This window comes from Aythya marila, assembly GCF_965140915.1.
Source record: "Aythya marila genome assembly, chromosome: 3".
In the NCBI taxonomy this organism is placed as follows: Eukaryota; Metazoa; Chordata; class Aves; order Anseriformes; family Anatidae; genus Aythya; species Aythya marila.
Window position 1 is genome coordinate 104,272,374 of NC_139044.1, and position 13,495 is coordinate 104,285,868.

Genomic DNA, 13,495 nt, shown 5'->3' on the forward strand with positions numbered 1-13,495 from the left:
TACTCACAAGATTAAAATTTTCAGATGCCCTTCTAGATTTTGTGAGTATCACTTTCACTCAGGAAAACACCACAGAATGCAATTATTCTTTTGAGAGAAATGGAGAGTACAGGCCATCTTTCAGAAACCTGTGTTTTTATCTCAAAAATTTCCTTTGCAACTTGAGAAAGACCTCAAATCTTTCATATGCCAAATATGAATACTAATAATTTGGGGGAAAAACAGTAGTTGAAAGACAATTAATTCTGCTTCTTCAGCCATCATCAAGATACAGCTTATATTTTGCATTGAGATGGCACTGGCAGAGTCTCTAAAAAAAAAAAAAAAAAAAAAAGTGCTGTAACTTCCTCACATAATTGACTGTTAAGTCAAAACTGCAGAATTCGAAGTTACCTAGGTTGGAGGTTGTGATGATTTTAAGCCAACCCTACGGTAATTCTAAAGAACAAGATAATCTGTTAAACTGCAAATTAATTTTGCCAATGACTATTGCTGCTCTACACGTGTAATTTATGGTCTTAGAAATACTTATCTTATTGTATATCTATATTGCATTAAGTGCACTCAACGTACAAGAGACCTGGACTGGCAACTGCAAGAAAAGGATCTTATAAGAACTGTTGCAGAAAAAGTTAAGTCTACCTGCCCAGTAGACGTTCCAACAGCCATTTTCAAAGCTCCATTAAATTTCAGCGCCGAAATAGATGGTAAACAATCTATCCTGCAAAGCACAATGCTTACAGTTAGACATTCTACCTGTAAGGATGCAAATACTTTAAATGTTAAAAATAGCTAAAGTAGTATCTGTAAATTAATTTATAGATACCACTCAAATACTACTTCAAGAAGCGAAATTGTTTCCATTCACAACTTGCACAGAAAATTAGTTATTGATCTGAGCAGTAATAGCTCAGTTTCTTTGTGACTAAAAAAACCCTCTATTCACACTATGAGAGATTTTGATGGAAAATGGGAACGGTTTCTAAAAGCAAAACTTAAAAAAAAAACAACAAACACACACATAAAATAAGAAATAGAAGAATGCACTTTGAAAGGTAGCCTTTACTCACTCTGTATCTGCTGTCACACTGCTTAAAGCACAATCCAGCAGCCCAACTCGATTTCTAGTTCTTGGATCCCAGCATTCCACTTTACCCTGAACAGATCAGAAAATATATTTCAAGCTTATGCAACAAATACCTGATATTGTGTTTGAATAAAATTATAAATTATTTCATCTATGAATAATTAATCAAATTTCCTAGTTTGACATGAGTTGTACTAATAAACACAGATTAAATATATGGAGCTTATATGCATTTAAACAAATGTGATCTGAATGAAAATGATTAATGCTAAATTTCCCCATAACTGGGTACAGAGGCTATCCAATTTCTACAGATAGCTATATTCTTAAGCAAGACAAAGCTATTTTTTCCTCATCTGCAAAATCTCACGCATCTCAGCAATGAAGACAGTTCCAAAATTGTACCTTCACCACACTCTAAAAAGTCATCTTGTTTAACAGATCTATACTTAACGCAGCAAATGAGATCAAATTAATTACGTAGGTTCCTGTTGTGATTTCTTCTTATCCTCATGCAAACTAATATTAAAGAGATACAAACACTGCTGCCCTTTTAATAAAAGGAATGCAAACATTTACCTCAGCTGTCCCTGTAGCAAACAAGAAGTGTACAGGATTTATGTCACAGACATTATTCTCTCTAAAACAGAAAAATAAGTAAGTTTAATGACCTCAGAATAATGTAACTAGAAAGATTTCTGTAATCACATATTGTTTAGCCCGGAGAAGCAAAAGCGGTGGGGGGAGGAGGGAGTACATGTGCGGATGGCAACCTAATAACAGATTCTCATACTTAAGAGGAGTTTATCAAGAATTCTGAGCTATCAGCAAAAATCAGAGACAGTGCTGATAACTTGAGATGGGTGAGGTTCCAACTGGATGTGAAGATAATATTTTTTATGCCTTGAGGATAATTAACTATTGGAATGAGCTGCCAAAAGAAGCTCTGGAATTTCTACACTCGGAGCCTTCAAGGCCTTGTGGGCAAACTCATTTCAATTCAGTGTTGACCAAGTCTTGAGTAGGGGACTTAAGACTCAGGTTCTTTCAAACCCAAATGATTCTACAATCCTCTGCCCATGCCCACCACCCACCACCACACCTTTATATATTGCTCTGCTCACTGTAGTCTTAAATGACTCAAGTACATCAGAAGGTCTTCCTGATGACATAAGTTAGAAGCACACATCTCCAACATATTCTGATGAACAGCCCGTCCTCTTCTCCCTCAACAGCTCAACATGGAGCCCTCTATTTCTCCAACAATTCTTTCAAAATACAAATATTTCTGATTATACTTCTCATCCCCCAAAAAATCCAAGTGTTCCTATTCCAAGACCTCCACCTATAACTCATCCAATTCCCCTGCCTAACAGCCTTTTCGCATCTTCAAGTTTCTTCTCCCTGATTCAGATTTCATGCTTGAAGACCTAGCTCACCTGCTCCAGGATTATCCCCCACACCCCTTTTTCTTTTTGCTGCTACTCAGTTTATACAGTAGAGCCTGCCCAAATACCTCTTCTTCCTGTAAGCTCTCCTACCCACTGAACACCAGCTGTTGCTCACCAACAAGCCACTTTTATCTTCTCAGGTCTCTACTTCTCATCTGCCTCTCCCCACACAAAAGAAGCCCAGCTGCTGCTACTGTCTGGTTTTCAAAAGTATCAGACACATGTTGGTGATATTAAATATATATATATATTTAAATATATATATATTTAATATCTTTGGGCTACTCCAAGAGCAGAAGGACAAAGACATGTCTGAGAAAGTACATACCCTGTGGGCAGATCTCTATATGACAACTAAATTGAGCAGTAATGGCAAAGTTTTAATGAAATGCTCTTAAGATCAAGTTATATAATACCTATTACATGTCTACATTAAGCAATTTTAATTGAGTTTTCTTCTGTGAATGTTTTAAAATGTAAAAACTTGAACAAAGAATTACAGAACATAAAATAAAGTCAAGCTAAGGCTCGGCATATGTTTCTTTTCAACTCTACAACACAGTTGGGAATATTCAGATACAGTAGAGATGGTGAGCATATTAGGAGTTTGGTTCCACCTGGTGGAAAGAAGACAGACGGATATGGTGCATTACAGACACTTACGAAGCATCAGTTTGCAGGGAGTTGAGAAACCTCCCTTGTTCCAGATTTAGCCTGAATACTTCAGAACTACGAAGAAAAAAAGAAATCACAATTACTCCTTTCCCTTACAAATACTGAAAAAAGGATAACATGTACGTTCACCAGTGCTATTTACTACTCCGCAGTACCCTATCAACTACTCTTTTGCCAGGAAAAGATGCATTAATCCCTTTTTTAACATCCTTAAATTTCCTACAGTTTGCATTACAGCTTGGATTACTAAAAGCTCTTCTCAAAATGAGATCTTCAAAGTTTGAAACAAATTTTATTTTTACTGTCTTCTCACAAATTCTGTTAATTATTTCATGTGATTGAAATGTGAAACATTGAAACAGTGAAACACTGTTTTACTCCTATTCTAACAGTAAGAAAAAGCTATGTTGGTTGTTTTATATCTCATTTTCCTTACTTAGATGTCAAACACTTTTAAAACAGTACACTGAATTGCAATTTTGTTAACAAAACAGCTAACAAATCATTAAAGGAATGAAAGTCTTAAAACAATGAAAAACTAAATTAATCTTAGACTTATACTTTTTTTTTTTTTTTTTTTTTTTTACATACACAATCTCTATTTGGAAAGAAATACTGCTTTTTCAATAACATTTTTAACTTTTCTAGTATTTTAATATTCATTCTGTTGTTGGAAAACATTCCTAACAAGTGAAACAAAACAATCTATGTAATCAATACCTTGCTCCTACAAAATACAGGTCACATGATGGATAATGATAAGAGAAATCTCTACCAAATTTTGGTATTCTTGTCCTGTAGTAATGGCCTTGTTGTGAATGAAACTCCACAAATCTGTCACACTGCAGGAAGACAATCTGAAAATAAAATAGAAAGAACTGAAACATACCAAAGCAGATGACAGCAACTCATAACACAACCTCAGATTTTTCCAAGCTCACGCAGGCTAGCCATAACCCAGTTAAATAATTTCCATTAAAATAATAGAATTAACTAGTGCTTCTTCATTCTCACCAACCACAGCAAAAGCTCCATTACCAAAGATATTACTCTCTCCTAAGTCTAAGACTTAGTCCAAGTCTAAATTTTAGGAAAGCACTGAGACGTTAACTGGTCTTATGGCTATCAACATGAATGAGAGCCAAGTGTGCTCTCACTGTGAAAATGCCAACAACCCTCAAAATGATACCTTAGGAGGTTAGTGGGAGCAGACGGGGGAGAATGTGTTTTCATTTCTCCACACAGTGCTCATTACAACAATTTATTCAGTGAATTTGTGGAACCTCAATGCTTGCAGTTTTTGAGATTACTGGCACAAGTCCTGCTTCAAGCATTAAATGAACTCTAGGTGTCCCCTACCAATAAATATTTTTTATATTTTTTATGAAGTACCATTCCCTATTTTTACCATGCTTAAAAAATTAAGACAGCTACTTCAAATTAATTTTATTTCTAGCTATTTAGTAAATTTCAGGAAAATGAAATTGAAGCTAAGGTTGTCAAGGCTTCAGTCTGCAATACAGTACCAATTTCAGTTTCAAAAAACACAGAAGCCTTACTGTTAGTAATAAGTCAAAAAGACTGCTGAACATGTTGAGAATACATTTCTCAGCCTCTCAAATAACTGTTTGGTCTTTACAACCAGAAACTTTATCCCACAGACAGGCAGGAGGTGACTCTACTGTACCAGTCACCTTCTTCATCCACTTGTGTTCACACACATTCTTGGGAAACTCACAGGGGAAAACTTTGAGAAGACCTGAGTTAGAAGGTTAGATGATAGTGCCTCTGATTAAATGAAAATTTTCATTATGACAAGCCTGTACCAATAATGCTAAGGTCTCTTCTAAGAAAAAAAAAAATACCATGACAAATTAAAAATGTCTTGTCCTAATGGAAACAGAAAAATTATGTGCTTAAATTGTGTATTTCATTTGGCACATAACACCTTGATGAATCAACAAAGCAAAGTTTAGAGGAGGAGGCAATCTGGTACAATGTTTCACAATTTTTGGATCCTGAACAAAATTTGAATTGATAACTATGAACCTGAAAAAGGCTAACCGTTCTAAGAATTCATCTGTTCCTTCCTGGTACAGAAGTTCATAAAAGAACACATTACTTTCTTCCAGTTTTTGCCTCATTCCTATGCTTATAATTATCATTTCTACAGCAAATCAATCTAACCCAGTGGTAGCTATTCTGTATCTCAAAAAAATAACAAACAGTATGTGGGCTACGGTCACAAGTGATTATAACTGAATGTTATCCTGACAAGAGAAACTAATTATGTTTTTCACATTAGTTTGGTTATAGGATAGATCGTTATACGAAGCTTTTCTCTACTGCAGACAAAAGACTTGAAAAGTGGTAAGGCAAATTATAATACAAAGAGGTAAAGAAAACAAAAAACATTTTAAAAGGTACAAAAAATGTTTATCCTGTTTGATTTGTGTTTGTTTTTTTAAAAAATCTGTTCCAAAAGTTCTTGATTGACTGCCTTTACTATATATGAAAATACATTTTAATATACATATTACACAATTTTCTCATTTATACATTGAAAACATTAAACATACCTTTGAGTAATCATCTGATAAAATCTCAAATGTAACCACTAGAGGAGAGAGCAAGAGAATTTCAAGTTAACTAAGTAAGCAAATTTATTTGCAAACATTGGCATATATCCTGAAAATATTTACACTTATTCTAACCTTTAGTCATATAAGTATTCCCCACAGGTGTCAATGCATAATACAGACATTGTGATAAAATCTTTAATTATATAACTTTATTTGCAAAATAAGTAGTTTCAGAAAACTTTAGAAACCTATGAAGCATCTTGTAATCTTTTTAGTCATTCTTGTACATTTGACATGTTCCTCAACACAATGCTCAGCCATGTATTTATTGGCTTGGGGAATGTTTAATGAAATGGTTTTGAGTGAGCATGTGGTCCATGGATCTTTGGTAAACTGTCAAAAATTATAAAAAAAAAAAAAATAAATAAAAAATAACGTGGGGTCAGATGTACAACATGCAGATCTGCAGACCTGACGTTTCTAAGGAGTCAGCTTCCACAGAAAAAGCTTAAAGGGTCCAAAATTTAATAGCTACTGTCTATGCTGAAGACCGCAACGTATTGAACTTTGCCTAGTTTTAAATAAGGTGGGTCAGGAACATTAGGGAGTAGCTGCTTCATCTAAACCGTTTCCATTTAAATGAGGTAACTCATTTAGGATTACCTGAAGTGACTCTATGCTACAATTCAAGCTAAACATACTTGACAGTGTAGAAGCCAGTTCAGAAAAATTAACTTCAAGCTCTAATTAACTGCAACAATTTACTACTACAGTGACTTCTCTTTCAAAGTGGGTCTCTCTTACCTCACCTTCCTCTCCCCAGCTTCTCCTACTGTCTCCCCTCATAGTACACTGTAGCACCTTCTCTTTACTCTACTAGACTCCTTACAGTACTGAGGCACCATTTAAGGAAACATTATCATGCCCTACTCCTCTTTTCCTGACCTAATTAAGGCAGTTTTCATTTTTATTTTATTTTTTTTACATCACATATCAAAGTCAGAGCAATTCCATTTCTCAGTAGAGATTCAGGTCTTCCTCTGTATTAGTCTTCTGCCATTGGTTTAACAACAAACAAAATCCTTCTCCAACACTATACACCCTAAAACTTCAAGCTTCAAAGCTGTAACAGCTCTACCTCCTCTCCTAGCCTAAGTTTCAGCAGATTCTCCCTTCTCATCCTCTAGATGACTCCTCGCTTTCACCACCACAGTTGTTCTCCCTCCAAAATACTCCCAAAAAGGGTGAAGTTAGGGCCTTCCGCATGCTGCCATTTAAGCCTTGTTTCAAAAAAAAATAAAATAAAATAAAATAAAAAAAAAACAAATAAAAGAAGACCAACCAATCAACCAAAAACCAACCAAAAAAACTACCCTCAGAAAGATTTCTCTGTTTCACAGAGGGAAGAAAAAAGATGTAGAACTGGACACTACCCAACCATCATAAGCACACAGCACTCCCCAAACAGAGCAGCCTTCAGCCACATTCACTCTCTGAGCCCCACGCTTACTGGCTCAGGGTAGATCTTACTCCTTTCATACAGCTCCAAGAGAGGAAGGAACTTTATAGAAAAAGAAGGAAAAATACAGAGATAAAGACTAGATGGGATTTTACTCTAAACTCCTGTGTTTCTCTGAAATATAATCTGTCCCCTCAGCACAGGGAGAGAAATTTGTATTGAAGTCCAACTTGAATTATATATGAAATACATCATGCACTAGCAGCCATAGCTTATACTAACCTTCAGCATCTAAACACCTTTCAAATTTCTGGGATAACTGATAGGTATCATAACAGCGGATCCTTGGCTTGTAAGTTCCTGAAAGAACAAATTGATCTTTAGTAAAACACTTAAACAAAAAGATAACATTAAAGTATGTATCAAACAAAAAACAAACAAAAAAAAACACCAAATAAACAAAACACTTATGCATACAGTCTTTAATGCACCTCAACTATGAATATTCTCATCTTAACAAGGCCTCAGCAACTGGAAAAACAATCCCTAAGGTTATATTTCCAAAAAGCCTGTTTGTTGTTTTTTTTTTTTTTTTTGCTTTGGTGTCTGAAAGTACTCTCTATGTACATTCTTGTACTGAATACGTCACACAGTACTTAGTAGTATCTTCCAGTAAATCTGCAAGATCAACTCTCCTTCTGCTATTAAATCCGACTAAAGTATTCATGTTAGGATCCTGCTCTGACAGTTATAAAATTTAGCATAACCTTCCATCCTTTAGAAAAAATACTCAAACAACAATGTTTAGAAGTTATTTAAGCAAGTTTATTAACACACAATAAAAATCACAGAATCATCTAGGTTGGAAGAGACCACGAAGATCACCTAGTCCAACCTCTGACCTAACACTAACAAGTCCTCCACTGAACCACATCAGTGAGTTAGGATATGTTAATTTGGATATGTAAGTTAGGATATATCCTAAATAATTTGGAACTTAGTGTTCAACTGTATTATAAATAGAAGGGTATCTGTATTCTAAAAATAAACCTTTCACAACATCACTATTAAGACATTCATTGTGTTACATCTTAAAAATAGGCTTCCAAAATCTATTCACAGCTCCATTTAAAGCAGTGAACTCCATCAATTTTACCTGAAATATTAAAATAATTCTGCATTAAAAAGTTTCTAGTACTTTTGGCCTCTGCTACAGAGGGACCCTCAGTTAACTCACCAACTGCCATAATATACTGTCCATCTCTTGATACCTTAATCTTTGTGCAAACTGTGGGCATTTCAAAGTCTTGAATAAGTTCAATTCTTCTACGGATATCTACAAAGAAAAGAAATATCAAAACATAAAATTATTTCAAAAGCTAGTACTATTGTATCGGTCCCAAAAACTGCAATGATTTTTTAGAAGCACATTGAGTTCACTGAACACAGGGAATATCTTTCAAGATCTTTCAAATGATACTTAAATATTCACCTTTACCACACACTATCAGGTAAACTTTATTATAAAGTTTGCTAACATCCAGAAGCAGGCTATCACCTTGCAAAACATGGTGTCTAATAGACATTCTGAGATGGTAATTAGGTTACAAATTGTGTAAAATATTAGTGAATGTGTATCACACATTCTACACAACAAAGATGTTGTATAATATATTCCATCATTGTGTTAAAACCATGCATTTTTTTTAATTTGTTTTATACCATGCTTCTTACAGTATGTAAATAGCCATATTTTACTTCGTATCACAGAATGTTAGGGCTTGGAAGGAACCTTGAAAGGCCACCTAGTCCAATCTCCTTGCCAGAGCAGGAATACCTATATCAGGTCACACAGGAACAGGTCCAGGCAAGTTTTGAATGTCTCCATAGAAGGAGACAATCCCCCTGGGCAGCCTGTTCTAGTGTTGTCACCCTCAACAAAAAAAACGTTTCGTCTCACATTTAAGCGAAACCTCCTATGTACCAGCTTGCACCCACTGCCCCTCATCTTATCATCAGATGTCAGTGAGAAGAGCCTGGCTCCATCCCCCTGATGCTCACTCTTTACATATTTATAAACATAAATAATGTCACCCCTCTGTCTTCTCCAAGCTAAGGAGACCCAGCTCCCTCAGCCTTTCCTCATAAGGGAGAGATGTTCTGTTCCCTTAATCATCCTCATGGCTCTGTGCTGGACTGTCTCAAGCAGTTCCCTCTCCTTCTTGAGCTAAGGGGCCCAGAACTGGACACAATATTCCAGATAACAATATGACATAACAAAATTCCATATAACAAGTTTAGCCTAAAACGACGAAGTTCCTGCACTCTAATAAAATGCATGAAGGAGCATACAGTCGGAGGTTATCATGAACTATACATGGAATGCATCCATCACATTCCATGTATCTCTACAATCTCTCAATATTTAATGCCAGAAACGTAAAACAATAGCAGTAATGCTCTATTCACACAGTACTACATAGGATGCTGAAGTATGGCCTTCTAACATTACCTATAGCTTTATATTTGCACTGATTAAAATGAGCTCTGCATGAATGTCCTGTATTTGTTAACTGCCTGCTTCTGGCCTTGCATGGCATTTATGTGCCACCTCGTACTGCTGAGGACCAAGTGACGGAGAAACTCACCCACATCTTTCTTCTGTAACGCTCTTTTCTTCCTGTCCGAGAGCCACTGTACAGAAACACGTAAATCACTGTTAAGTTTATCACATGTAATGGGCACAGAGAACTATTAAAGCCTATCACATTGGAAAAAGTAGGAAGTTTAGGATCTGTCTGGAACATGAGGCTTTGTTTTTTTTTAACTATATTAAAAAAACTAGTAGTAAGTTTAATCATTACTAAAGACACTTTAAAAAACAGTGTTTTAGAGGCTGTAGAACAGCACACCTAAAGTGAGAGCCACACGTGTTCAAACTGTACTTTAACACATGAAACATTTAAAACCGTTTTTCAGCTACACATCCTCCCCGTTCCACACAAGAGGGTCAGGCCAGGCTTGCGAGCCGCTTTAGGACGAAACATCACCCCAAATATTTCCGCAGCACGGGGGCCAGCAGCTCGAGGGGTCACAGCGGGCCTCGGCCCCCTCACGGCGGGCGGCGAGCGCAGCCCTGCCCGCCGCGGGGCGGCCCCTGGGGAGCGGCCCCTCGCTCACCTCCGGGAGGCTCCTGCCGGCGCTCAGGCTGTAGATCTTCACCTCGTTGAGGCTAGAGACCTGCATGGCGACGGCCTCGCACGCCTCTTCCTCCCGGCTGGAGGGGAAGCGGAAAGCGGCTGGCTTTCCGGGCTGCCGCTTTAACCCGGCAGCAGTGCGCCGTGAGGCGGGCGCTGCTGAGGGGACGGGGGTGGTGTGGTGTGGTGTGGCGGCTGTGCTGCGCCACAGCTCGTAGAGGGGGAGTGGGGACGTTCACAGCCCGCCCCGAGGTGTAGATAAGTTGTCACTGGGTGAGGGAGGTGTTAGGCAAAATCCCATTTTATAACCTTAACGCTTAGCGCCTGCTGTCTGCCCGAAGTGTGGCCATTCCTCACAGCCAAATGGCAGAGGTAGGAGCAGCCTGTGCAGACGCGGCTGAGGAGGTTGATTTTCTTGCCCTACAGCGAACCCTGCCCACTGTCGATGAAAATCAATCAATCAGAATTTGGTTGAGCAGCATCTTGCCAGCAAACATAAAAATAAAATAAAATAAAATAAAAAATTGTTAGTGCTTTGTACCATCACCGTCTGAATAAGACTGGACACGCAAACGTCCTACCATTCCTATTTTAGTTTACAAGAACAGCTAAGACAGAAATTATATGTATCTAATTTGTATATTTTCTAGAAACAAAATCACAACTGAGCTTGTATCACAACAACACAATTCTGCTACAAGTTGCAACGACTGAGTTTGTGTCACAACAAGGCATAATTCTGCTACAAGTTATAAACTGAAGCTGTGTCAAATAAATCTTTTGTATGATATTCCCTGGATGATGTATTTCAACGACAGTACCAATTTCTTGACTAGAAGAAACTCTTCTGCTTCATATCATTAGAGGGTCTTACAGCTGAGATTCACACAAGATCAACACACCAAAATATAGGTGTTTGTGTGGGTGCTAAGCTCCTGCTTCAGAGAGCTAAGTCTTCATAGACTTCACATCTTCATAAATCTTCAAGTCTTCATAGTCTTCAGAGAGCTAAGTCTTCTTAAATGTGGGTTGTCTAAAGGCATTTGAGATGCCGCATGGTATCCAAGACACCTAGATAGTGTTGGCACAAGACCTATGGAAATCCCATGCCCTTTGCAGCATGAGCTTGAGGCCAGGCAGGTCGTGCAAGGACATCTCAAATGGCACTAGAAGCTCACACCTGACTCATCCCTAGTGAGTGCAGTTAATGATGCCTGAGGAGCAATGTAGCACGTTAGCCACCAGGTGTCTACTTCGGGGTGAGCTCAATCTTTTTTCTAGGTTCTACTGTCTAATAACTTAGACCATCACTAGCTGAGAAATCTGAGCATGGCCGGTCACACATTTGAGACATTTTATAAAGTTTAAAGGTAAAAGATCAACTAGAATGTGGACTATTAAAGTTTCAGTCCAGATAATTTTGGAGCAGCAGATCTGTGTGTTACAGATAAGTTCAAAAAAATCAAAATCTGAATGATGCGGTTGAAGCTTTGATTAAACTTTTTGCTTCATATGTACAATGAATCTTTCTTGTATGTAGTAATCATATACTTTCAGATTTTTAGTTCAATTAATATAGGTGAGTAGTTAGGTGTGCTGACTGCAAATAGGTGTGAGAGCTTTCAACTAGGAGCAAATAATTTCTCTTGGTTGCTTTTTGTTTGTTTGTTTGTTTTGTTGTTGTTTTTCTCTTCTTTTCTGGTTTCAAAATCTATTGTGGACATTACCTTGTGACATACAAGATACAGTGGTGTTCTGGAATGTTATTGTGATAAGCAAACTGAAAGGGATCTTTGCTTATTTTATTGGTAACTAGACAATATCCATTCAGTATATAAATGCATAGAGCTAAGGAATTATGATAGAGAAATATTTTGCACGTTAATCCTAAAATAAGTGGAAATGTTTTCATTTAAATAACAGTATTTTACTATCTACTATCAAGTCATTTTAAGAGTTCCTTCACTGAGATATTTGAGACTAATTTAAATACATTACTACTGTAATACACTTGCAGGACTAGGAAATAGGATTTTAAAAGATTCTTTTTAAGCAGAGGAAAAAAAAAAAAGACATTACTGGAAGACTATGCAGGTAATGTATATAGTAGCTGTATAAATTGTTTTATAGAGAACAACAGCTCTGTGGTTGCTGTTTTGCAAGACAAAACATAAGCTTTTCCATTAAGATCAATGTCATAACTGTCTAGGTAATTAAGTTTGATTACCTGTTAGAGAAATTTGTCTGGGGAGATATTTCAAATAAGGTATTAATGCTTTTAATGACTATTTGGAGGCTGTGTTTTGCACACTAGTGTGACATATGAAGAAGTACTCATAAACATAGAGAAAGGCAAAGTCACACAAAGCTTCCTTGCATTGATGGATCAAAGGGAACAGAAAGACACATGATGATCACAAGGGAATGAAGTGGCTTTGAGGTCACATGGCACAGCACGCAGTCCGAGCTAGGGAAATGGCAGGGGACACAGGAGCTGCCATAGCCGTGCTAGCAGCGGTATGCAGCACACTCCTATATCCCATGGTAGGAGCTATGTTGCTGCGTGATCCTTCCTTCCACCACCTTCACTGCTGCTTCATCCAGAACTGAAAAATTTATAATGGAGGGTGGGGGGAGATTAAGAAGTCAGAATAAAAGTGGAAAAAGTGATAATATAAAACATTCAGTTCTATTTTGCTTAGGCATTAATATCATGTTTCCTTGAAAATTTCCTACCAAATCAATAAGTAGCATAATATTTTTCATTATAATAAAAGGAACCAAGGTGAATGTGAAACTATAAGAAACAAAAAAGTGACATTGCTACAACAGAAACATTTAGGAATAAAATAGTTTGAACTGTAGAATCCATAAATCTGACAACCCTTCAGCTTGGATGTTACCTTATTCACTATAATATCCATGCATACAGAAGTATCCTCAAAAGCTAACACCACTACAGCAAACAGCATTTCTCATCTGTTAGCACTGGTGTCAGCTGACACAATTCTAACCTTAAGAAGCTTATGAGAATATAGCTTTTC

The 13,495-nt window shown here is 37.1% G+C and overlaps 1 protein-coding gene across 1 annotated transcript in view; it reads right to left on the reverse strand.

Annotated features, from left to right (window-relative positions):
• The window catches only part of NOL10 (nucleolar protein 10), a 48,915-nt gene extending 38,359 nt beyond the window's left edge, over nt 1–10,556 (reverse strand). Inside the window, exons 1-10 of the mRNA XM_082758355.1 lie at nt 10,435–10,556; nt 9,903–9,948; nt 8,492–8,590; nt 7,537–7,614; nt 5,793–5,830; nt 3,934–4,070; nt 3,202–3,267; nt 1,667–1,727; nt 1,071–1,156; nt 643–721 (exon numbers count right to left, since the gene is read on the reverse strand). Of these exons, the coding sequence (XP_082614481.1) occupies nt 643–721; nt 1,071–1,156; nt 1,667–1,727; nt 3,202–3,267; nt 3,934–4,070; nt 5,793–5,830; nt 7,537–7,614; nt 8,492–8,590; nt 9,903–9,948; nt 10,435–10,500 (756 nt within the window). The 5' untranslated portion in view covers nt 10,501–10,556. The remainder of the gene's footprint in view (nt 1–642; nt 722–1,070; nt 1,157–1,666; nt 1,728–3,201; nt 3,268–3,933; nt 4,071–5,792; nt 5,831–7,536; nt 7,615–8,491; nt 8,591–9,902; nt 9,949–10,434) is intronic.
• Nucleotides 10,557–13,495: the final 2,939 nt, after the last annotated feature.